Source organism: Molothrus aeneus, chromosome 3 (genome assembly GCF_037042795.1).
Source record: "Molothrus aeneus isolate 106 chromosome 3, BPBGC_Maene_1.0, whole genome shotgun sequence".
NCBI lineage: Eukaryota > Metazoa > Chordata > Aves > Passeriformes > Icteridae > Molothrus > Molothrus aeneus.
Genome location: NC_089648.1, coordinates 34,407,092 through 34,434,570, shown reverse-complemented (window position 1 = coordinate 34,434,570; position 27,479 = coordinate 34,407,092). Strand labels below are relative to the sequence as shown.

The 27,479-nt window shown below is 40.1% G+C and overlaps 1 protein-coding gene across 2 annotated transcripts; it reads right to left on the bottom strand.

Annotated features, from left to right (window-relative positions):
• Positions 1–765: 765 nt before the first annotated feature.
• Positions 766–27,479, bottom strand: CDC42EP3 (CDC42 effector protein 3). 2 transcript variants are annotated; one of them, XM_066547896.1, is made up of 2 exons: positions 27,333–27,479; positions 766–2,862 (listed from the first exon to the last, which is right to left on the bottom strand). In XM_066547896.1, exon 2 carries the CDS (start codon positions 2,582–2,584, stop codon positions 1,823–1,825), a length of 762 nt encoding a protein of 253 aa, XP_066403993.1. In that variant the 5' UTR covers positions 2,585–2,862; positions 27,333–27,479; the 3' UTR covers positions 766–1,822. The 2 variants fall into 2 exon arrangements, with proteins under 2 accessions (XP_066403993.1, XP_066403992.1); XM_066547895.1 differs by lacking the exon at positions 27,333–27,479 and adding an exon at positions 26,806–26,971.

The window sequence follows — 27,479 nt, the reverse complement described above, 5'->3', positions numbered from 1 at the left end:
TAGGTTCTAAATCCCCAGGTCCCATAAGAAATGTGGCCAAGCAGAGCTTTGAACCTGCTTTCTAAAACAGAAAAAGCACCACAATCATCACCATTCGTCTTGGATTATGAATACATTGGAAATTCGATATGGGCTTACACACAGAGAATATGAAGTTAAAGGCAATTAAACATTATCTTAAAAATAAACAGTTCCTGGCCATTCTACATCTCATTTCCTCACTTATAGGAATAATATGGGGGAGAATGTGCATTAATGAGACATGCAGCTACAATAACAGATGTGTTTAACAGGGGTTAAGGTTGTGTTCCTAAAACATGCTGAAGGAACATTATTATTTGGCATTAATGTCCTAGAAATTTTAAGGATAAATAATATATACTAACTAATCCATGAGGTGCATGTTCTTATAGGAAGATACAGATAAATAAAGTTGTCTAATGAAGAACAGTCTACAAACTGTGTTGGGATTTTACCTAAAGGCTTCAGTGAAAGCTACTGGAACTCTGCCACTAACTTCACTGGGCCCAAAGTATTACTCTCTTATCTCCCATTACTTTAAATGAGTATATATATATTCCAGAGGGTCCTATCTGCTTGGAGTTTGCCCTTAAAACCTCAGGAACTAAACTGGAGAAATCAACGGAATTTGGTTAGAATTGATTTGCCCGTTGGTCTCATATTTCTGCAACTAGTCTGCTTCCTTATAGCAGAAAGCAAAACTTTGTGTTTTGGTGAGGCTGTGTAGTGAATCACAGAGACATAGCAATTTAAAGGGGTTTTTATTGTATTGCACAAGGTATTTATGCAATCCATGTAGGTACTGTATTGAAGGATCCACATTTTGCAAACATTGGCTGCTGCTGCACACATCACTAGCATTGTGAATAACCAGTGCCTTCTTCAAAAAGTAAAATAACCACTTGCAAGTTTAAGCATGTTGTGGAAATAAATGAAGAAAAAAGCAAGGACTATTAATACATATTTCTCTTCAAACACACAAATATACAATTTTCAGAAGAGCACCAATAATGCCAAGCAAGTATTTTGATGAGATACTGTATGTGTAGGCTCTGCAGTAAAAAGCCAATATGCACACAGAAAATATATTTCAACTTTTAAAATAATTTAACCATAATATCTTGCATGTGTCACCTGTTTACAACATAACATTTCATATACAATGTCAGGCCCAAGCCTCAACATGTGTAAATTTGTGCATACTCATTTAAAGCAACTGAGACTCTGGACCAGGTTATTCAAGCCAAAAAAGCCTTCAAACTGTTCACAACTGAATTCAGAGCTGTAGTATAAGACCAAGAAAGTAGTTATGGTGAATTTATAACAGAAATGGTACTATGGAAAATGAAGAAAAACACTATAAAACCCTCAAACACAAGGTTCTAGAAAGAGGCCTACACGTAAAGTGATATTGTAATAACTTATAAAAGTGAATAATTAGTATAAGTCTCCTTTCTGACATTAAGAGACTCTCACATGTTCAGAAGCCTGTAGAAGTGAACTAAGCGAATATCACAATCAGTATCATCCTCAAACACTGTTTCTTAAGTTTCTGATCATTAATACTGGTACTTAAAAACATTTTGTATTTGCTGAAACTGATTATTAAAATTTGCCTTCCTGATATGAGAATTTAGTGTAATAAAAATCATGAAAAACAATAGGTAAAAAAATAGTATTTTAAGAATATTTTTAGAAAACTCATCGTACAACTGCAAATACAGCTGATTTTTAAGCATCTGCTTTTGAACTGTGGTCTTTTTAAGTGAATCACTTATGAAGAAGCAAGGGAGTACCAGTTCTAAGATTTATTCTTGTCCATTACATTGAGGACCTCATCCAAAAGTGAGGGCCCCAAGTCAAGTTGTAATGAGAGAAGGGAGCCTGCAAGATCTGAAAGGGATTCTTCTGACTTTGTCTTGGTTAGTTCACATGAAAGCCGACTGTCATCCAGTAAATCCACTGTTTGCCAATCCGTGCATCGTTCAGAAAAGCTGGATGAGTGACTGTCGCTACCGTTGGTAAAATGTGAAGAAGAACCATTTTGCCCCCATATGTCATCTTTGTACGTTTCTTCATCCTCCATCTCTTTACCTTTCTCCTGCAGTTTTTCTTCTATTACTGGCTCACAGCTAAGCCTAGGATTTCTGGATGACCTGATGGATTCTTGCTTTGAATTAAATGTCACTGGTGACAATAAAGGCAATGTAAGGGCTTGAGAACCCCCAATGGCAGGAAGGGAAATAGCATTTTTGAGCACTGGTGATGGAGTTTCTGTAAACATGGATTCAGAAGTGCTGTTTGCCCTTAAGAATTCATTGTGGATACCAGACTGGCTAACTCTGGTTTCACCTTCATTTCCAGGCAACAGCTCATAGTTGCCCTGCAAAAATGAGATGTCTCCGAAAACATCATGCTGTCCCTCTTTTCCAATGTGTATGGTATGACGAAAATCTCCAAGTGGAGGACTGATCATATCAGGAGATAAGATATCCCTTAGTTTGAATTTCTTTCCTTTCTTATTGTTAGCAGCTTTCAAGTAGATGGGTGTCTTGGCTGGCATCTTGCTTGTAGTTTCTGAGAGAAGTAGTTAAAAAAAAAAAAAAAAGGAAAGGAGAAGCCTCTTACAAAGCCAGTTCTTCTCAGGAGACCTTCAGTGTTAGCAATGTTACATCGTCATCTTGAACCACCCTTGCACACAAACTCTTATTCTTCTGATGCAGAGAACTGTGGAGTATGTGAAGGTAAATGACTCCCACATCAGCTCTTTGCAAGGTGGAGCACAGGTTTTGGGGTCAGGTACCAACCAAATGCTCTGCTACTTCTTCCACTTGAGAAAACCTGCATGGGATACAAAATAAGGTTATCATTAACTTTTCATGGTTCATTCAGTCTTGTTTTTAACCAAACCCCAAAATTAGTAATGGTACTGACAGTTCCAGCCTACAGATTTGCTTTATGATGTTGCTTCCCTTCATTAGGCAGGATAAAAGAGTTCAGATTAACAAGGGCCACCTAACCTTTCTCTGACTCCATAGCTTTTTTTTGAAGTCAGACTTTTTAGACACAGTTGCTGAGCACAATTCATTTGATAAATATCACTATCTCAATCTTTCCTCTCCTTATTGTGGCATTCAAAATGCTGACCTTTAAGAACACATGAAGAAACACATTTATAACATTCAACGACATGACGTTTTTGGTAGATCCAGGAAGACTGACAGTCATTCAGAAAACTGTTTTAGATACGGAGTAGACGCCCTCAATTTACATAACTGGTAATCAGATTACCATTCAGATACTTCCAATTAGTGCTGGAACACTCACAAACTGTAACATTTCCAGTAATTGTGCCCATTTAAATAGATAGCTTTAGGAACTAGAAAAAAGAGCTCTTCCAGGTCTTTACAATTTGTTGCAAACATCCAAACTCACATGCTTTAAAGGAGACTGGTTCTTGTGACTATACTCTTTAGGCTACATGAATTCTTCATAGCAACTAGTTATAGACTAGCTCATGAATTATGCAGACCACAAGGCCACAGTGATTTAGAGTTGCTCTGTGCAACCAATTTTAACAGTCTCTGCAAACCATGTTGTCCTACTAGAATGTGGTCTTCGAAAGGTCTGATAGAGATAACAAGTGCTAACAGGCCATTAAGTCAAAAAGCTATTGAAAAACACTCTTTTTTAATACTTTAATGGCATATTTCTTCCTTATAGTGTCAGTTCCTAACTCTTGGACACTCTCAATATTAACACATTTTTTCTCCTGGACATTTTTATACATTCTTCTATTAAGTCCATGCACCACAGATCCCTCTCTCTCATTAGAATACTCAGCTACAAATCCGTCACCCTATGTCCATCATCACCCCCACTGTGCAAAGGAGATTACAGCTTTTACACAGCAAGACTGTTCTATATCATAAGAGGAGGGAGCTGGCTGTAACAAGGGCTACTTTTGCTGCCTTTTACTTATGCCCTGGCAGGGTCTTTCCCTCACCAAATTAAGCCCAGTACAAATCACCAGGTCTAAAACTTAGCACTGTATGGCTACACACCCAGGTTGTCAAGAAGCATTTATGCATTTTAACAAATCCTTTAACCACAGTAATTAGTTCCTACAGTTGGGTACTTAACTGTGCATCACAAGGGAAGCTGGGAGTCTAGTCAGCTCAGTGCTTTGGTTTTTTTGATTCCCACCAGGTATCTACTGCACTTTGATGATGTTGAAGAGCCCTCCCCCACAAAATATATCAGATGTAAACATGTTAAAGCTGAAATACAAAAGAAGGTCAATAATTTGATGTTGGGGAAGATGAAACAGGAAAGCCTTATAAATATGATTGCCCGGCCTTCAATTTATGAGGGCATTTTATACTTTTAAGATCAATTTTGAAAATACAATTGATTGCATCAATCAATTAAAAGCACTTCAAAGCTTTCTCCTACACAACAAAATGGTAATTCATTAGGATCTACAATATACTAGGAGATTCACATTACTCCATGGCAGTACTGCAAGATACAAAAGTAATTCCTGAGTAAGATCTCTGCATGTGCCACCTGGAATAGGAACAGAACTGATCAGTCAAATCAACCCTGCAGTTTTAAGGTCTAAAATTCACTGCATTGTTTCCCCCCATTTATCACTCTGCCCAAGCAACCCATTTAACTAAACAAAATGTCCTCAACTCTACAGAGAAGACTATTATCAAAGATGAATGGTGAGGTTGTTTTACAGTTATCTAAGGGTCTCAGCTCTATCTCACTTCCTAGAAATAACAGGCCAAACTCCCTCTGATTTTAATTTCTCATTCTTTAAGGTCTTTTAATTTGAATTAATGACAATGTAATGACAATGTGGTCCAAAGCCATGCCTGTTGGTCACTAGTTTAAAAATGAAAGATAAATGGTAGTTCATTCAAAGCTTTCAAGGCTCCCACCACTTAGGATCTGTATCAAAAATCATTATCACCAAATTCCACAGGGAGGTTTAAAAAAAACTTGAAGGACACAATGAAACATCTGAACATCAGGAAACATTAAAAAGAAAATGTAAAATAACTCCTAGGTATAAATAGGCCATTTTAACATACAAGAAAAGCATTCTATTTTATTTAGCTCATAACTCAGGGGGAAAAAATACAAAAACTCTGAAAGCAGCACAGACTTTGGAGATCCAAATCTCCTTTAGTTCTTGCACTACGAGACAACCCCAGTAAGGGGCAGTGTAAAACCACACTACCTGAGATGATGCTGCAAGAGACTCCACTATCAAGAATTCTAAACCCTCTCTATACAGCACTCCCTTTAATTGTGAAGGCCTTGCCTTCCATTTGGCCAGTGCAAGAGGCTTTACATTTGAAGAGAAGAAATTTCACAATTACATGCTTTGTGCATTTTCTCTTCTGAAAACAAACGCTACTCTTACTGCAGATTTCAGTACCCACAGTACTGGAAATCTGCAAACTGCACCTTTTAAATAAAAGAAAAGGGCTCCCTTCTCAATGGACAGGCCTTCCATGTACAACATAACACAGCTTCAGAGCAACTGTATTTTGTTTCTGCATACCTATCTGCTTTGTCAACTACTACCTAAAGGAGTGCAGATTTTTAGATACTTTAAACAAATAAATCTGGATGTATTCACTAAATCTACAATACTATTTTTATTCATACTTAATTTGCAATTAAATAAGGAATAATCCATATAAATAATTAACATATAGCATATCTATACACACACACATATATATTCTTCTAGTAAGAAAAAAAAAATCTATAAATCAGACTTTGGCAAATGAAGAAAAACCTAACAAGACTAAGCTTCCAGCTCAAATCCTAGAAGACAAAAATCAGTCCACAAAATTTTCACTCCAACACCTCAACACCTGCACTCAACAAGATTTAATGGAATCTCAAGGGCACATGGGCTAATGGAAGGGACACAACACAACCCAGTCTTGATGTCAGGCTACACAATAAATTTCTCCTTGTCTTAAAATGAGACCTTTTTCAGATCTTACTGCTAAAAAGGTTTCTTGTTTTGACTAATTTCAGCTCAGTAATCAAGTGATTGTATAGCTAAATTGGAAAGCTGAGTGAGAAATTACCAGAAAACCAGAAGTCTGCAATCCTGGACTGCCAGCCTACAGTGGAAGACCTTAATTTAAGAGAAAAACAACATGAAAGGGTTTTCATTCCAGTTGAAAAGATATCCCCTCTCCTAACAAGATCCAAGCATGAGCCAAACCAGAGGAATTTCAGCCCAGTGAAAATTAAAGTTTTAGTATGGCTGTAGCACTTGCTCATTTTCATTCCTACCACTTCACACTCTCAGATAAGTATTTTGCTTGGTAACAAAGACCAATATTTTTAGAGGTGCTTCTCAATCTGCCTTCTGTCCACTTAGCAATCATCACCTTCCACACAGCTCAAAGTTTTCCATGGATGCCTTAGCTTATTACACGGTCCATTTTAAAAAAACAGACTATCAGCAAATATCTCAACAGCTAAGCTTGCAAAGCCAGAGACAAATAAGGGTCAAGGTGCAAACTTTTATTTGTGCACACATCCCTAGAAACCTAGATCCTTCAGCAAAGAAATTAGAGAAAGAAAATCACATTTCCACAGAGCAGAGCCAGAAGTGACTGTGTGTGCTGGAAAGCCTCTGGGCTTTCTCCAGGGCAATCCCTGGCAAAGGCTCTGCCTTACACATCACTGACTAGAAGCATGTGAAACTCAGAGAAAGGCCTTTCCAAAGCATAATTTAAAATATAAATTAATTACCTAGTGGAGCAAGTCAATAAGAGAAAACTGAGTCTGTACATCATCTAAATAGGCAAGTGAAAGCACAGCAACATAACCAAAGACAGACAAAACTATGCAACAAGCAGCTGCAACTTTTCTACATGATGAAGTATCTGCAAGCATAGAAGAATTAGACCTTAGGGCTTCATTTTGGGTTTTAGATATCAGCAGCTTTCAGCAGTACAAACAAACTCTTAAGAACATCCTGGTCAATTACTTTCACTATGTCTAAAACAGCATCAAGTGTAAAACACATTTTTACTGGTTTTATAACAGGGGCCTGAAGTAATGCAGTCACAATTCCTGAATGCTAGTGAAATACACTCCCAGTTAACCAAGTCCTCAGGTACAAGGAAAGCATCAGATGATGCACCACAGAGCTTACCTTTTATGTTTCTGGGGACTCAGGTGTCCTTATCAACCTTATCAGGCTCTGAAGACAAGAGGCCACAAGTCTGTCCACTTCTAGACCAGACCACCAGCTCTCCACTTATAAAGCCACTACCTTCTAAGTAGCTTAACCCACATCAGGTGCTAACACTTCTCCCTCCAGATTGTTTATCTAAATTTACATTGTTTGTAAGAGGCAGAGCCTTCGAATTCATCTGTATTAAAGTCAACTTCCGTTGATCAAGTTAGAAGTCCTTAGCTCCTTTGCTTCTCCTTTCACCAAAGAATTGGCACCTTCCTGATTAAAGCTACAGATTTAATTACTTTATAAAAACAATCAGGCTAAACGCACTTCAGTTCAACTAATTTTCTCAACTGCACTCAACTGACTCTCCTCGATCAAGTCTTACCTATTTCATTGTGCCATCACATATACTATTTAGAAAATGAAGGAAAAAAATCCCAAATAATTTCCACAGCTACAGAAGCACAGGTCAAGAGAAGACCTGACTCTATGTTGCAGTTGATTCATTTCTACATTGCCCTAAAAAGACAGAGATGCCATATGCCAGCTGTGAAGGTATTTGTCCACCCTTCTCTTAAAATTCCCCATACATGCAGACTGCATCCATTAATTTACTTCACAGAGGTCAGTTGTCAGAGAATATGCACCTAAATTATTCCCTGTTCCAATCTGGGTCCTGATTAATAGAATAAATTATTTTATCTATTTTAGCTGTGGATAAAAAAAAAAAAACCAACTTTTTTTAAAAGGCAAAAAAAATCACATAAGCACATAATTTGACTTCCCTTGTCACAAAACAATTTTTTTCCCCCTAAATCAAAGACAAATAGTACACTAGCTGTGAGCTGTCCACTCGAAGAAGGATTAATTGCCACTAAGTGTAAGCACAGACAGGGACAGGCTGCATACAGTGCCTTTCTCTCTAGATATCTTCCATTTCTCCAGCAGCTTCCTCTTTCCCCCCTCTCCCTAAAACCTAGATTTACAAACAAAGGAAAAACAAGTTTTTGATTTGTAATTATTGTATTATTATATTGTATATTATATCTCATTTAACTCTTGCTACCCTGCTCAGCACTCTTTCAAACAGATCAACCTTGTGTAAATCATGTTAACCAAACCAGGGAACACTTTCAACTAATTTTAAACCATTAAAGTACTCATATATTATATGGAAATTAATGAAGTATTTGATCTATTTAAGTATTTAGCTTGTAGGAAAAAGAAACAAAGGAGAGCAAAGCTGATTTGGAGGGAAGGGAAAAAAAAAAAAAAAGAGGTCTAATTTGAGCAACTGGCCTCAGTCTCCAGTTATTATTTTGTTCTTTATCAGTCTGAGATAACAAATTCCCTTTATCAACCAGAAACCTTCATCCTTGTTAAGGTACTTGAACACTAACCAAGTTGTTTCTCAGTCATCATTTTTGAACAAAGTGAACAGGGGGAATTCCTCATGTGGTGATAGTGGGGGAATAATTTTAAGCCTTCTGGTGTCTCTCTCTCTCTCTTTTGAACCACCTCCAATTTTTCAACATTGTCTTCCAAGCAGATCAGAATTAATGACAATATTTCAATAAAATTCTTCCTAACAGCATATATGAAGATAAAAATCACTTCTTCCCAGCATCACTGCCTTGTTTATAAACAAGATCATACTTCTGCTCTGATTCTCACCCTCTTACAACAGGAATTTTCCTGTATTTACAGGGTAGAATTATATTACAAACCATTTAATAATTCTTGTGCTGGTATAATAAAAACAAGTTCTCCAGGCAAAATAAACTATACTGGAAAAAGTAGAATTTGTTATCCTTGCCTTTTATTAGTTCAGAGTGGGCATCTCAATTTAGTTTTTTTTAGGATCAATATACAAATTATTAATTTAATAAACAAATTTTGGCAGAACAGCCAGTGGCAGCGCTCATATTACACTGTTTGTCCAGTAAGACTCTACTCCTTTCCTTGGGGGGAGGAAAGCTAAAAAGCTTTCCAAATTATCATTCTCCAGCAAATAAACTGGATTTACATTCTACAGGATAAAAAGCAATGCCATACTTCAGAAAGAGAAACATTTTATTTCAATGTGCTCAAGCTGCAAATCAATAAATAGTTGAGCTTTCTCTGTCTCCCTCACCAATATACTTCACCAATATCCATCACCTGCAAATTTGTACTACAACAATTTTGTACTTATTTGCAAGATGCTCATAAAAATACTATGCAACCCATACCATATAAATAAATCTCTGTATTGTATCAGTAGCAATACACCCCTCTTTGATGTTGACTTATTTTTGACATTTACTCTGAGATTCTAAATATTTTTAATACATGCTTTGTTAACACTGTAGAGGACTAACATTTTTAAAATCTGGTTGTGATGCAATAAGAAAATAAATGCCTTACACAGTCTGGTTTTGCAACTGTGCTTACAACCACTCGTTAGAATATTAATTAATAACTCTTTTTTATCAAGTTTTTTCTTTTTTACTTTTCAGCAGGTTTGAATCACAGCTTACTTTCAGCTTTGAAAAGTTAGCATCTTTTCTAGAACAATAAAAACCTTCCTTTCTTTTCTCCTCTTCTCCAGAGAAAAGGATTTAATGAGCTCACTGTATTCTGTTGTTCATGGAAACAGGTCCCTTTTCACTACCTTCTCCTTAGCTTTGCTGGCTGGTACATTCATACATACAGATTTAATACCATATATTTCATTGGCTTCCAAAAACTGGATGAGCACAAGCCCATGCAGATTTAGGCAGAGGTGCATGTCAGTACAAGGTGCAGCAGAGCACGTTAATAATGCAGCCAGCGATGGTGAGGTTGTGCTATGTCAAACAGACTGCACGCTCAAGCACTGTCACACATCTCCTCCTACAGAGTCACACACCAGATGAGCAAATAGCTGGGTACCATAAACCCATAAGCCACCAGATGGACTGGTGGCTTAAAAGGCTTAAAAACTTGTCCATCAGTTCTCTTCAGCTACAGGGAAAAACATGAAATGGGACAAAAGAATGACCCCTACAACCCTAGCCGATGTGCCACCTAAAAGCTGGCAAACTGCTCTGGTTGAAATCTCAACTGTCCCCTGCCATGTCAGCCAGCACTCAGATCAGTTTAAGTGGATTAGGAATCCACACTCCACACCCTTTGTGATTCTGAGCAGGTTAGCATAGATGGCTTTCTCTTTTGACACAGAGGGTATAGTTCCACAGCCCAACTCTGCTCTCAAAGCCGGTTTAAGAAGTTCCCACCTTGGATTCCTCACTGCTCATTGCTGGTTCCTGGTTCTGCACCGCAGTTCCTTGTAGCCTTCACAGGCAGACAGATCTACCAGTCACACTTCAAACTGGTCACAGCCGCAGTCCTCTCCACTGACTCACTTTACAGGACGGGCTTAGCAACAGCTGCAGCTGCCCGATGGCAGTGCTTCAAGAGAGTTCAAGCCCAATATAACTTGCTGTCAGAAAGGCATTCTCTCCTTCCCCCTACCGTGTGCACACATTTGACCCCTTACAGGCCAGTTCAGCACACAACAAGGTGAAAACTAACTAGGAAAGAAGTCTAAAATCACTAGGCTTGGTGTGAGACTGCTTCTCTCTGCTGTAAAAGTCCTTTCATTAGCTAAGCTATCTCTTGAGACACCACTCTTAGAAAGCAAGGAGTTGGGGCAGAAGGGCTGAGGAATCCTTAACCATCTCTCCTGCAAGGAAAAGCGTCCAAGGAATTACATCTAGACTTTATGCACTCCTGATGCAAAAATGGCTTTGTAGCTCCACTTGTTTCTGCCTTAGGGTTCCCAAGACTGCTGTCATACTGAAATTAAGTTTTTCTAACTTTATTTAATATATTCATACTATTCTTGGAAAAGACGCTTAGTTTAAAATTTCCATAATTGCTAAGCTACTGACAAAAGGCAACCTAAAATATAAGTATCCTGCAAGGTTTCAAGAAAAAAAACCCAACAACCCAACCACCAAACCCACAAAACCCTACTCTGAACTCCTGACCTCCAATTCTTAAATATGCTTCATCTCTAAGTCAAATACTCCTTATCATCTCCTTAAAACACAGAAGTGACATAGGCATATCACAATCACCAGTTCTATTATTCATTTTTCAGAGTGTTTAAATAAGTATTGACCATCTTTAAGTGGCTGATAAACTAGTTTTAAAACAAACTTGAAAGCCAGAGAGCCCTCTATAAGCAAAGACTAACAATGAGGTTGAGATATATAGATACAGAAAAATCCAAAGTTGCACAGGACTTATTTTTTTAATTACACAAAAGAAGGATGAATCTTGTGCTCTGTTGCAGTTCTGCCTCCTTCAGAGAGTTGAATGGTCATCAAGATGAGAGCTAAGTTGATGGCATTGGGGTAGATGGGAAAAAGGAAATGCTTCAATAGATTAAAAAAAATCCTCACTGAATTACTTTTTTGGTCCAACTCATGCCCCCTTTAAAAAATGGGGCTGAAATCACACAGCAAATAGGGCTTCTAAAATTTTATTATCTACATGCAGTTTCAAGTATATTGTTAGTACAGCTAAGGTTTATCACCCTTATATGAAACAAAAGGGAAAACCCAGAAATTACATCTTCACAGTGAGTTTATACTCTACTTCTAACAAAAGAACTCCACTATTTGGAGGCACCATTTGAGCAGAGGTAAGAATCTGGAAGAATAAGTGACAACTGGAAGACATGTCATATTCTGGTGCTGCTCTGCAGCATGTCAGTGACACCTGCAACGTGCCCCAACTCACAGGGATGCACCACACTGGACAGCAGTGAAGGGGTCCCCACTTTCTCTCAAGACATTTGGTTCTCTGCCTTGAGTTGCTTTGTACTCAACTGATCAGATGTCCTTTTTTCTGGAATATATCAAGTAGTATCAGGGTGAATTCACACTTTGTGCCAATAGTTGTATTTCACATACTGCTCTTAAAACCGGTCAGAGCAAATGACTCTAATTTGAAAGAAATTCATATACCCAGCACTAGTACAGAGGTGTACTGTCTGAATATCCAGAGTGCACAGTGGCAATTCGGTGGTAAAGCTAGTTTACTGATTAGCAGCTGATATTTCTTTCAAACTCTAAATCCCACGTAGTTAATTAAACTGTCCAAAATATTGTTGTCTCAAATCCCACTAAAGCCACCTTCTCAACACTCAGGGTTTACATCAGCCAGCACTCAGCACCTATCTTCCCATTATTGTAGCCATATTTCAAAAGATAAGTACAAATCTAAGACAAAGCTTAAGCCAAATGGTGAATGAGATGACAGCCCTTGTACAGACTGGACTTGGAGCGTGCATGTGCAGGCAACATAAGAGGATAAGTAAATGGGTCAGGGAAGCATGTGGGATCCAAGCAGACCCAGTGTACTGCAAGTTAAGTCCTGTCTTTGCGAACTTCTGGAAAAGTGTTTTGCAGACATTCGTTTTCTCTCAGCTCTCTGCAGGGGCTCCTGCTTAGAGCTTTGCCTTGAGACTGCAAGAGAACATAAATCTCTCTGTTCAAAGGTCAATATTTCAAAGTGCCCCAAAATGGACGTTTTGTTTTCAAAAGTAGTGTCAAGGGAAGGCGTATTGGCGGCAAAAGGAAAACTTCTAGTGGGCAGTCACATTAGGGTAATGTAATCATGACTCATGCTCCTCACCCATTTCCTGACTAGGGCTGTGCATGATCAAAAGAAAGCCAGCCACAGCAATGCTGCCGCTCGTTAATGTTAGCTGGCCTGAAAGGATTACAAACTACCAGAAAACAAACTCATTGCAGAGCATCCTATTTAAAGCCTGACATAAATCGACACTGACAAACACAGTGGCGCAACATCGAGCAAAGCAACTTGTCTTTGTTGCAAGAAACAAGTTACAACCTTTATGATGAGTTCTCCTACCCGAACCAACCCTCTCGCACACCTTTAAAATACTGTAAATCCTTGGGAGGATGCCTGGGGAGAAGGAGGAGAATGTCTAGTCGCTAGTTAGTATCTAAAGAAATGCAAAATGCAAGGACCTTTTGGAGAGAGGATCACGCCGAACTCAGACTGCCGTAAAACACCTACCACCTCTCCAAAAAGGCTGTAAAAGAACATACAGATGGGACAAAGCACGAATTGGGTTGAAGTGTCTCCCACCTTATAAGGAAAGCACTGCACGAGGCAATTTCTGTCTCAGTGCTCCCCTGTTGAGCATCCTGAGTGAAGCGTATGCTTAATGATGCAAATTGCTCTTCATTTGTATATAGACTTCTTCAGCAGAAAACAGATTTCAGATCCTTGTTGGGACCTCGGTCACATTTAATTTGTTCCAAAACCCACATTAATGAAAACCCCCAAATTAATCAGATATTTCAACAGAAACTAGGCTAGACATTAAGTAACAGATGCCAACACCCAGCTGCACCTCTCTGCAGCCCTCACAGGCCAGATAGAATCATAGAATCATTCAGGCTGGAAAAGACCTTTAAGATCATCAAGTTAACCAGACAACTCCTTTCCCTTCCTCCTACCTCAGAAGCAGAGCTAGGAGCCTATGTTTGCAGGTCCCTCTCACTCCTTTACAAATGCCAAGTAAGTGCTAAACATGCTCCTCAGCACCAGTTACTGTGTTCCTTATGGTACTTCCAACAAGGGAGATCAAAGGGGAGAGAGATTCTGAAGGTGAACATCACATACATAATCCATTGTCAAAATCACTGTCCATAGATTTAAGACTGATCAGCAGTGGCATTCCACTCTCAGGATACTGAAGAGACCTCTACCAGGTATCTGACAACCAAATTCAACCCAAATTTAACAACTGTCTTTTTAGCAATGCCTCAGCTCACCGTTTAGCAATCTTACCCTTTTGCCCCTCACATTAAACAGAGATGGGAGAAGCAAAGTGTTGCACAAGGCAAAAGTTATGTTTAGGTCTGACTAAACCAATACCAGCTAAGTGTACTGAGTCTATACTTTATCCAGGTTGCAGTAATTACTTCAGAGTTGAGAGAAGCTGGTTCTGAAATGGAGCACTCACACATGTACCAGGGCTTTATATTGCATTGTGACACTTGCTGCTGGACTGTTAAAGCTCTGTTCATCTTGTTCATACGACTCTAGCAGCACAGAAATGAGGTGTAGCAATCCCTTTGGGCATGGATGCACCTCGGTATTGACCAAGAACAAGCTGTTACCACATGCTGCAAGTTCTTAGTGTACCAATACATACAACCGGTATGGAAAGCAGTGGTGTGTAGGCAGAAAAAAAAAGAACAATTCTGGGACCTACTTTCCCATGTAAAGGGCATATTTATTTACTTAATCCTCTAATAAGTAGGTAAGATGAAATGCTACCTTTACTGCAGGCTATTTAAAGCAAATTTCTAATGGTTCTTTCAAGCTCCAGGGAGTCAAAATTCAAGACATGGGAGAAGCACTACATTACTTAGTGTGGTTTACCATCTTTAAAAATTTAAGAAAAGATGACATGTTTTAGAGTCCAGGGCAACACAGCTACAGTGCTGACAAAAACTTCTGCTGGGGGAGAAGGGAAATCAAGCAAAATAAAACACAACAATAACAAAAGAAACACTGCAACACTAACTCAGAAAACAAAAGCAGTGTAAAGATGGTCAGAAACCAAGCCACCTACATAAGTGGACAGGTATTCCTGATTTTCTTACTGCAGGCAAAGGAAGAAAAACTGAAGTAAATTTCCTCGTCCTGGGCTCACATCTAAACCATACCCGGCAAAAAAACCCCACAACATATAATAGTGTAACAATGCATTAGGATTGCATTCATTTAAGGCACAGTGTAGGCCTCTCTTCTCTTGTCCATATGGTTCTTTTAACAGAGATAGCATCTGTGGAAACAAAGGCAAGGAACAAACTATAACTCCCTGAATTACACAACAGCAGAGACACTGTACTTGAGAAGTTTAAGAGGGAACTTGCATTCAAATAGGGCATCAACATCTCAGTGTTGCTGCTTCAGTACTGGACCAAAAGAAATTATTGGATAACGTAGGGCCTGTTCCACAGGCTCTCTGGATATAGCTCCCTTGGAAAGGAAGAGAAAAACCATAAGCAAAAGACTCAAACACAGTTCCATCAAAAGGTATGTACAGTAACTTCTAAAAGGAAGATTATCACCCAAGGGGCATTCTTTCTTTCCCTGTGCACATGCCTGCTAACCTGGATTCACCAGAGGTATGCTCCTTCTGGCTGCTGAAGCAGTGGGCAGCATACCTGGGCTTCTTCCTTGGAGCCCAAGGAAATCCTTACTGGAGGAAAGTATTAAATAGTTCACCAACAGCTACTTAGACCAATGTAAAAAGTAGTTCAGCAACACCCCTGTTGCTATAGTCATAGGCTTCCTAAGTTAAACCAAGTTAAACCACATCCTTGAGCAAAATGGGATTTTGTTGTTCTTTTGTTTGTTCCCTCAGAACACAGCACAAAATAGGGTTCATCCCACAATAATTAAAATTAAATATATATCTTCTTAAATAAAAATCCAGCCACGGATATACTGCTGTTAAACTTCTTCTATTCCTGGAGAGACCATAACCCATTCACTTGAAAGGACAAAAATGGGAAGAGACAATTTATCGTGGGAAAGGAAAAAGGCACAAACACAATGAAAGAAAAAAATCTGCACCTAGTCAGTAAACTAAAACTCTCCAAGTACAACACATTAGCAGCTTGCAGGAAAGCAGTTAACTTTTTATAGTCACCAGGTTCCCAGATTAATGGCTGTGATTGAGTTCACACCTCCCAAAGTGAGTGTTTCAAATTGTCTGAAACAAGTCAGGCAATTTCACTCAGGGCGCCAAGAGGCTGAAAAAGCATTACTTCTTAAAGCAAAATCTCAACTTTAAAAGCAAAAAATCACGAATACCTGAAAAATCCAGAGACTCTTAACCTGACTTGCATTTGGACTTTTATGTTCCCAGTGACTTATTATCCAACAGACAAACTGAGTGCTGTTTTAGAACTTGATTAAGGCTAATAAATAATAAAACTCCCTTAATACCTCTTGCTAGTTACCTTTCTTATCCAGAAGATACAGAAAATTTTTTCACTTGTTTTATCAGACACCAAAATATTCTTCTTGAGCTTTCCACTTTCTGTAATTTCCTATGTACCCAGAAATACCCATGTGCTCCTGGGTCAAACACTTTGCTGATAGCTTTGAAAACAACTAAGATAACAACTTTTTGAGTCACTAGTTTACATCTTTTCTCCTTCAACAGTAATTGAATCAGTGTAATTCTTGGAGGCTATACTGCAAACTAGATCAGAATCAAAACTCTTGTTTTATTAAATCGATTACAAGATACAAAACTGGTACATCTCAGTGGAAGGACAACTTGCAATATATATACAGGTCTTCTTTTAGCCCAGTACATCCACTGAAAATCACAAATATTCTTTTTTATGCTGTCACAGGATCTTAGGTAAATTATGAGTTCTTACACAGCAGATTAACATGCCTGATGTCATAGGAGTTTCTCTCCATTTGCAGGCCCTAAAAGGTACTGCCACTCCCAAGTCAGACTAATGATAAAAAGAAAAATTGTAGCTTTTTTTCTAAGGGCATTTGGAGTCGTGTGGGCTTTCTGCTCAGCAAGACTTGAAGCCTGCATAACCAGTGAGTGCTCTTTAAACTCTTTGCCTTGAATTGATCCATTTCAGTTTGAAAACTACCCTAAGATGATCTGTACTGGAACACTTAGAATCAAAGGGAAAAATCAACAGGTAGATAATGAAATTGAGGGATAGAGTGGCCTTGATCAACTGTGTCCTGATTTCAGCTAGGATAGAGTTAATTTTTATCCTGGTAGCTGGTACAGTGTTGTGCTGTGTTTTAGATTTAGAGTGAGAATAATGTTGATAACACTGATGGTTCAGATGTTTCTAAGCAGTGCTTACACAAAGTCACTGCCTTTTCAGCTTCTTACTCCACCCCAGCAGTGAGAAGGCTGGGGAGAAGCTGAGAGGTGACATGGCCAGGACAGCTGACCCTCACTGTCCAAAGGGATGTCCCACAGCATATGGTATCATGGTCAGGATACAAACCAGGGGAAAGGTGGCCACAGGCCACTGCTCAGGAATTGGCTGGGCACTGGTCAGCAGGTGGTGAGCAATTGCACTGTGCATCCCTTGTTTTGTACATTTGAATTGTTTTATGATTATCCATTCCTTTTCTGTCCTATTAAATTGTCTTTATCTCAACCTATGAATTTTACCTTTTTTCCCTTAATTCTCTCCAAATCCCACTGGGTGGGGAAGGAGTGGGCAAGCAGCTGTGTGCTGTTCAGTTTCCTGTCAGGTTAAACCACCTCAAGCTGGTATCTGAACCCCAGGCAAGCCACTTGAGTTTTAACAGCAGCCCAAATCATGCACTCAAGTTTAAAATGGAAGACTAAATCACAAAGGCCACAGTTTCAGGAAGGAAGACTGTGCTCAGAAACAGAAATAAGAGGTCAGAAGAGTTAACCAGGCTGAACCTCATCCTCTTGAACTGTAGTCATAAGGGGCTAGTGCAATTCCCTGCTGCATGCGAGGGCACTGAAAGGAAAGATTCAGTATTTCTGTATTTGGCTATCATCATGTCCAGTTCCTGTAGCCACAATTCCAAGAGGATTCATGAAACAAAAGAAAGTTCCAGGAGAGCCACAAGACTGACATTATCACTTACATTTCATAGAAGGATAGAAACATTAAGGTTGGAAAACACCTTTAAGATCATAAAGTCCAACTATTTAGCTTCAGTTTGCTAGACTGAAGCTAGTCAAAGCAATTACAAAGGAAACATACATTTTTGGAACAGCAAGAACAATTTACTCAGGCTTATGGTAGATTCTCTGTTATTTGAATATTTGTTAATTTTTTGTTTGTTTTTTAAGAAATTACTATTGTTTAATTCAAACAATTCAGGGAGAGCCAGGAGTCATACTGACACAGAACTGGATAATGATTCAGGAAAGGCCTACAGCTTGTCATAATCAAGTTCCCAGTGGTCTGGTCTGACTTTTATCATTCAAGATATGAACAGTATTCTTCCCTAAATTCATGGCATTTCTCTTAAGAATCAAGTATTTGGAACAGTATTTTTATCTCAGTAACGCCACACTACATTTTTAGAGCATTTCTGCCCACAGATTTTGTTTCTTTGGCCATCAAGATGATTATGAAGGTTGAAAGGACAAATCTCCTGGTAGTTATCAGAATAGACTTCTCATCAAAACTGTTGTGTTTGTAAAGTTCTCATCTTTCAGCACAAAATAGAAAAAAAAATTAGTAGATCTCTGTTTTGGACATTACTTCAAATCCTGCATGGAGAACCAAATAAATTCTATCCTGTCAAATTGCCATCAACAGTTTGAGATCTTGCAAGCTTTAAAAGCTGTTCCTCCTTTGACACTGTGCAAGCAGAAGGGCACCCATTTCACAGCAACTTAGGCCTCTTTAAAATGTTAAGTTTTTCCTGTTTGTTTTGAAGTACAATGTCCAAGAGGGGTATCTAAGATCCATGATCAAGTGGAATCCATGTCCAACTACGGATACCCAGTTTTGAAGAAAAACACAACTAAAAATATTCTATGTGGCTTCATTCACTTTTACTCAAAAAAAAAAAAAAATCACACAGTTCTTGAATTTGAAAGTACAACTCTAACTTCTTTTCAAGTCACATCTCCTGTGTACTGTTACTACTGCAAAACTTGACTTTAGGACCATATTTGTACTTTCAGGATACTTATCCCAAAATGACAAACTTTGAAATTTGGAAAGCCCAATAACTACTACCAGCTACCTCAGCAGATGGATTGAAAGAACACACTGAATCAGAACACCTGAAAAATCATCTGGTACCATTTCAGTCATGGATCTTAAATGTACCCACACACACAAACAGCTGCTCCTACTTCTACAGATACCAGTTTTATTACAGAAAGAATACACACAATTTCTCAGCTGATGCCTTTTTAACACGTCCACCTACACTTCAGCTGTCTTGAAAGCTTCCATTTTAAGGCTTATTTTCAGAGTTGTTTATCAATTTCTGGCACTGCCATTCAACATTTTCTGTCCTCTTCTGCAGCCATCTGTATGTGTTTATTGGGAGGAATAGGAGGTGGGAGAATTTTAACCAAAGTTTTTAAACTGTTTCTCTAATGAGATAAAACAAAATGATCTAATTCTATTCCCCAGCTGTATCATAAGGTCCTTTACTTCTACAGATACAAACCATCAAAATCCACAACATTGCTAACAGGATCTGGCACTTCTGTACTTTTAAATGTGTCTTTTCCTGTCATTCTGAATTAGCAGGACAGGCAATGTCAAGGTGTTAAAGTGTGTAATTTTTTACAAGATTCAGTAGCTTTCGTGTCTGACACCTAGGATCTTCTGAAATCCAGTCTATTGAAAATATTAGCCCTCATTGCTTACATTGCTCTATCCCCACAAACAACTCAGCTGGCAGGAATAGCCATCAACCCAAATTCAGATCAGTGATAGAACCTCTGCATAAAAACCAGGGATGTGGAACCAGGAGATGGAGGACAGTGGATGTGGGGAAGGAATTAAGGTTTATTCACAGATGCAAGGAAGACATTTAGACAGGCTTGATGCAGGAAAATTGGTTGGAATTCAGCAACAGGAGTAATTTGCATGTTTAGACTGCTCATCTGCGATTGAAGCCTGCTTCTTTCCTTGCAGATTTTTCAGTTATATGCAGATTATATATTTGTATTTTCAGAGATTATTTGGATACACTTAAAGATGTACACTTGAATGGATATACTGTTCATACCAAAGGCAATGTCAAAAAACCTCCAATTTCTCTGTTGTTGCTTCATTAGATAACAATTCTGTCACTTCCTCCTATACAGCTGTCAGAGCATCTCCCAGTAGTCAAAATGTTATACCATGCCACAAAATACCTTATTTACAATTTTTATTTCTCTGCCAAGGTAGAGGCAGGTTGTACTCTCAAGGCAAAATAACTACTGCAACTAACAGTGAAATTAATTCTCAGACAAAAACGTGAAAACTGCCCACAGCATAAATTGCATGATTGTTCAGCGCTTCCATTTGGAGAGGCAGGTTTTATTTTTGTCCTCACAAATTCCTTTAGGAACTCCTACAGATTAATAACCTTCTTGGACTCTTGCTATTATAACTTTTTTCTTGGGGACCAGAAGCATGCATTTTTAAGAGAGCTGTACAGTCCACTGCTATCAAATGGATTACTTTGTTGTCCTTGCTGCTGACCTCAGGGGATCTTATCTGAAAGACTCCAGAGGCTGAGATGGGTATTCATACTGCATGAAGGTACACGAAGAGAAAACCAGAAGAAACACAGCCTCTCTTTCCACCAAAATCACAGCAGGCAAGTGGGGAGGGACATGCAAAACAGAGCAGCAGCCATACAAATTACTGGTCTGCTCAGTCCACTATCTTTGTTCCCAACAACAGATTTTCCATTCAGTCTTGAGGATTTCTGTGTGCCACTGATTATTTTGCTGTTACTAATAAGAAACAGGTTAAGCAGAAATGCTAAAAGTAATGAGCAAACCTTTGCATTTAAGTCTTTCATCAAACTGACTAGATGCCACTCCTGCCTTCTAGGCAGCATGACCAAAGTGAGAAGTGAATTACTACAAATTTGTACTACTGCAGCATCACACCCCTAACCACAAGCCAGGTATGTAGTATATTAAGAATTACACACACATAAAATGACAGCAATAACATCTCACAGAAGACAGTTCTTCACCTGTTGTGTCTTTTGGGGCAAGGAATACCAACAGAATTGTAGCTGCTGTGAGCATCACCTTCCTCCTATTTCACCTTTTCACTCCAACTGTTTGGACTGAAGCAAAGTACAATCCTGTATGCCATATATACAGCCTATGCATGGACATGCTACTCCATTCTTCACTTCTATATTCCCATCTGGTTTGCAAAGAATCAAACAGAAGAGACCCCCAGATGCATTACATCTTACCCTCCTATGAACCATGGTTATTATTCCAAGGTCATCTGCTACAGGAGCCATGAGCAAGCAAAGAATCTGCCTAAACTTGATCAAGAGCAGTAATCTATGGTATCCAGAGCAGAAACACTGAGCTGCATCTGACCTGCAGGACAATTCATGGCACTACTCCTTCCTTGTCCCTCTTTCACTCACAATGTAGTTCTTCTACTGTTCAAACCTTCCTTAAATTGGGCCAACCCCTAACATTATTTCTAGGAGCAACGTATCCTTCAAAGGGAAACACCAAAGACTACACAGCCACAAACCATCCTCCAGTGAATAGAGACAAATCATGGAAAAGCCAAAGAAAAGTGCCTTGGCAAGGACCACAGTGCTGGGGAGAAATGGCATGGCTGGCCTTTACATGGCATTACAAAAGGCAGAATCTGCACCTTCTTTTCTCTTCACCCTCACTGTGGCATGTGCAACTTCCAGTTTCAAGGATGCTTTTGTTTTTATTCTTCGTGGTTACAGAAACATGTACTCTCAAAGAATCAATGAGTCATATTAATGCTTCAAATCACGTGGACCTCATAAAACTCCAACTGATTAGGCTATCATTTGAAATCTGAACATGAGAGTACTAATCTAACCATCCTCTGGAAACATATTTTAACCAAACTGAAACAATGCTTTAGTTCCCAAAAGATAGTTTATCAAATAATCCAAAAACAACTACAAAAAAATAAGAAAACATTAGCCTCTTCTTAATTAAGATTTATTATTCATACTCTTACAGGGATTAGGATTTCTCCTGGTGATGATGGTGACTGAGAGCTCTGCTGGCTAGGGAGCTGGTTTCACCAGCTCTCTGCAGAAAGGCTTCAGAGATGCTGACTGTGGTAGCAGCAAAGCACCTTTGATCTTCCTTGCAGAGTATCACTGAGAATTACGAACCCCATAATTAGAAATACCATATGTAGAGCACTAAGGTTACAAACTCAAAGAACACAAAGTTAGAAAATCCCAAGATTGTATTATTTGTGGAATCATTGGATTCCTTCATCATCTGCACCACGCAAAACAACTATGACAGAGCAGGGGCTTCAGCTTTAGCCCAGAATTTCAAACAGATCTTCCTTTTTTCCTATGTCTCACCTAATTCACCCCACATACTATGTAAGGCAAGAGAACTATGAAAAATAACGTGACCTTAATGCACTTATATATGCATCACCATTTTTACAGGCTTTTGCCAACTTATGGATACTTGCTTTTACCAGAAAAACAGGCTTTAGAGTTTTGGGTTTGCTTGACTTGAATGTTATAATGTATAGATTTCTTAGCAGGGAGGGAAAAAAGGAAATTTCAGACTAACAGTTTGCTTTTATTTACTATTTTTATGCTAGTGGCTAATATTCATAAAGCAAAAAGCCCCACATTTGGAATGAAGACTCAACACCTGTTTCCTTTGTTTTAGGCACAACACAAATCCTCAGATACATATAAAGTTTCTACAGCAAAATAGTGAGAAAGGGACTTGAAACACCTGGTATTTCAAAGGGATAAAAAAAATACACCAAGCCCTACATTTTAGATCTTCCAAGCAAAGATATGAAGTAGTATTTATTTTTAGAAAGTTCTTACAGATGCCTTAAAAAAATTAATTGCCATGTAAATGTACCTAAACAAGCTTGCAGACCTGATTAAGCAAGTCATACCTAGTCTCAGCTTGTCATCAGCTCTTGTCTCTCTACAGAAGGTCAGCTGCTGTTTACATGTAATCATAGAAAAGTTCACTTAACTCATTCAGAATGAGACCCAGCACAAAAACTCACAGTATCAGTCCATTTAATTTCTTATCTAACATGCTCCCCGTCGACCTTTCTGATAGAAATCAAAGCAGTGTATCAGATTTGGTGAGCTTTTCTCTATTATTCCATGCAAGTAAAAACAGCATGAACACAACATTTACATAGTTAAGTTGTATGTTGTTGCTTTACCACACATAGTGGGGGTTGAAACCTTAATGTGGCTCCCTGGCATTCATGAGATACTAGGTCATCAAGTTTTAAGAGTATTGCAAGACTCGCTAATTTCAAAGATAAGAATAACTGTAATTCAAATTACTTGTGCTATATATACATTTCAGTAAAATGGTCTTGCATTGAAACCTACCAAGATCATGACGATACAATTTAGTATGAGCATTCAAAAACGACTCTCACATTTTCAGAGTTTTAGGCACTAAAAGTGCTACTTGGCTGTAGGCTCAGCCGGTAAATGGCCTGCAAATGGCTTACCTTTCCTCTTTAAAAAACAAAAGCACAGCACAAAAAGGAGTAAAATACATTCAGCATTCACTAGCCTCTCAAAAGAAAAATCTCAGTTGCTTACCAAGATTATTGACTAGCTGTGCTCCTGCAGACTTGTCTAGTGGTAAAACCATAAGACAAATATTTGTTTCTATATTTGACTATTTATTCCACAAATATCAATGAAACTAAGTAAAGGTAAAAATACATCTTGTCACCCTGGCCAACTTTGTCCTCTTGTAATCATCCCATTTTATCTTGGCAGTGTGCTTTCTAAGGCTTTACTGGGTCTTGATTTAACCCCTGAACTATGAGGAAGTTAGTCTTGTCAGCCAGTTCCAGCTGCTCCCATCAGACTCACCTTCCCAGCAGTCATCATGCTGGATCAACATTGTTGCTCAATAACATTAGGAATGTCAATTATGAGTGTAAATACAGAACACTGTAAAATATTGTAAGCAATGCTTATCTGCATGAATGTCAACTAGAAATTTTAACACTCACTGGAAGCATGTCTCTTCTTCAGCATAAGCTTTACTTGAGCTCATGAGTTGTTGCACCTTTTTCTGTCATCCTGCTTCACACAGGATGTACTGAACTCGGCAGAAGAGCCAGAACTCTGTTATCACACTCCACCCAGACACATCCCTTAGCACCCCGAGCCGCTTTCACTGCCTACTAACCCGTCTGCTTCTTAGCAAGAGGAAACCATTGAAAAACAGTCCTCTACCCAACAGCTGAACACAATTCTTCCCACATCCTCGTTTAAATTCAGACTTCAGGTTGTTAGGGAAATTCACCTTGCTATCCCACAAACAAACAACAGCTTCAGCCAACTGCCTTCCCTACAAGCACTGCACCCATGGAGATACCGTGGCTTTTAGGTACAGACCACCCAATTAGTTCAGTTTAATCACTGGGGGAGGGAGAGTTCTTCATGAGATGGTTCAGGTCTTGAGAAAATATATTTACTCTGATGCGATCATAAGAGGGGAAAAGAAAAAAAAAACACCAAAAAAGATGGTTTTATTTGTTTGTTTCCAAAAAGTAAAAATTGCAGGGAGGAGGGTAAAAGCCTGTGGTGGTTTACATCATTATGAAAGGCCAAACAGGCATCAGGTGACCTGATCCACAGCAATTCTGTTAACTAGGGTGAGGAAGAAGAGGAAGAACTGGTCAGAGAGCATTGCTAAGCCACTGGGACATACATGGTCTCACTGGCAAGAAGTAAAGGAGAAACTGACAATAAATTCTGCATGGCAGAAAGAATTTTTTTAAAATGCAAGTTCCCTTTTCTTCCCCTAACTATTTGGCAAAACTTGGGCAGAGGACCAGAATTTCTTCTAGAAGAAGCCATCTAGGTCAGAAGACTATAAATCAAAGCAGCCTCCCTAATTATGAAAAGCTGAGAGCAAAGCATGTTCTGCCATGAACTGTGGCTTTTGTTGGTTACAGTAAAGCTGATACAAGTGGTTTGGAACAGTTTTAGATGCCTCTTTTAAGTCAATGTGACATCTAGCCACAGCAGGCAAACAGGGATGGTGCAGACCCACGCTGCCGCTGCCTCAGGGAAAGAGTGGCTCAGGGCTGCCTCTTAGGTGATATCCATCTCTTTCTTTTCTGAAATTCACCCAGGCCACCTCCTGGTGATTCAGGCTGGCTTTACCAATCAGAGAAGAGGGGCAGAGGTAGTTTCTGCAGCCTGGTTTTTACCTCCGTGGATATACAAGGTGCTGCCCAGACAAGAGTTAACTGTGATTACCTTTAATCTAAGGAGAATATAGGCCCTATTGTTTCCTTCCCAGATACCGCTGGCTTATGCGGAGGCCAGGAAAAATCATTCCCTTCTGTACTATCATACCGACCAAAGAACCTGCTCACCTCCTCTCCTTCGCATGCTGTAATGCAAAACAAATGTTTAACAAAGAGTGCCTCGAACATAGGAGTTTTCTCTTGCTTTTCTGAATGTTTCTGCTGAAAGGCTATTTGTAACACACCACAGAGTGCAACTAAATCTTACTGCTAATGCTAAAACAGGCTGAAACCTTTCAGTACAAGACACTTTAAAAATAAATCCTTGCAACAGTAATCACCTGCTGATACATGCTTTTATGTTTAGCCAGCTGCCAAGATGCCACATCTGTCACTTCTTGCTTCCAGAAATGTGCTTTCCTTTTCTGTAGGGAACGAGAAAATTCTGCTTCTAGAATTGCGCTGAGTATCATGATGCCTTTTTTGGTATCTCTGTCATTCCTCTAAACATCTGAGCCATGGCACATGGATTATAAGATTTCTGGTAGTGTGTATCTAAAGAATTGTTCAGCTTTAGATTTTCATGCCTTAAACCGTCTGATTTTTTTCATCTACATTTTCCTGAACAATGTTACATCCTTACAACCTATATATAACTGAAATTAATGATCCACGCATGAGTCCTTGCCTCACCCCCAGATATTTTTCAAAGGAAAGTAAGAGATCAAGATCATATTTGTTGCATTAAACATTTCATAATAAGCCTTCTTCCTATTTTTAAAACATAGCAACAATCTACAGTGACGCAAGTCCTAAATTAATTGCTTCCTCTATTTTGGTCTCTTTTAAATTTCAACTGAAAATAAATCAAGTCCTTTCTATTAATCTGCAGACCGCATTTCTTCATCAGCAGCCCAACCCAAATTCTCAAATTTGACTTCCCGACTTGAACTCTTAGCTCGACAACCAGCATCACACCGGGTACCGACTTGCCCCAGCGCAGAGCTTGCCCTCGGTGCAGCCCCAGGCGGGCAGGGAGCAGCGCACTCAAGCGCACGGTTATTCTCAGCCCCACGCAGGAAGGCGCGGCGCAAGGGGACACACCGCACAAAAAGGGGCGCAGCCTGTTTCGGGGGGGTGTAGGCTGGGTATGCCTTCTTGCCTCCAAAGCAAGGGCATAAAATCAGGTATGCCAAAATACACTGGGATGGAAATTTAAACCGATACAGGGGCGAATTTCAGCTCGGAATTTCAGTGATGTAGAAACACCCCGAGTCCTTCTAAGCGATAGCTCGGGCATGAACCTCCTGAGCTCAGCCAAACACGATCATTAATAGGTACTTTCTCTGGTTACCCCGAAATGCATAGCCTCCCTCCCAGCCCCCGAGCGGGCGCGCAGTGGCCCCGCCGCCGCCCCGCAGGTCAGGAGAGGCAGCGCCGCGTCCCGGTCGCGCAGCCCGGCGGCGGCGGCCCTCCCGCTCCGCGCCCCGCTCCCCGACTTACGGCGCTGCCGCTGCTCCCGCGCCGCTCCTCCCTCCCGAGCTATCTCCCTCCCGCCGCTGCGGAGCCGGGAGGGCAGCAGGGCCGCCCCTCCGCGACTCGGGCCGAGCGCGGCACCTGCGAGCGTCTGTCAGTGCGCGGGCAGCGGCGCCCCGTGTGCCGGGGGCGCGGCGCGGGGCCGCGGGCGGCGAGCGGCTGCCGCGGGAGGCGGCGCTGCCGGCGGCGCTGCGGGCGGGGAGGGCGGGCTGCAGGGAAATCCTGGCACCGCGGAGCGCCGGCGGGGAGGCGGGCAGGGACGCCGGGAACAACCACAGTAACAATAAAAGGTTCCCCCCGCTCTTGTTTTTTTCAGCTGTTTTGCGGGGGTGGGGGCGTTGCGGGCAGTCCGGGAGGCCCCCCCTACACACTGGTAGTGCCCCGGTGAAGCCCTCGGGTGGGCAACCCTCCTTCCCCCTGTCCCCCGAGCACGGTCAGCTCCGAGGTGTGCTTTAAAGCTAATGATTTCTCACCCAAACCTTCTTGCCCCTCACCTCTTTGGCGCCCTCGATCCGTCAGAGCTCAGCCCGCTCTCCGCCCGCCGCACTCATTCATCCTGCCCGTCCTCCATTATTTACGCGTTGTTAAGGAGCGCTCGGGCTTTCAGGATTCGGCGGTCTGTGATTTACAGGTAACCGGCA

Excerpts from the sequence above, each read along its gene's own strand:
- CDC42EP3 (XM_066547896.1), bottom strand. The coding sequence starts at position 2,584 with ATGCCAGCCAAGACACCCATCTACTTGAAAGCTGCTAACAATAAGAAA.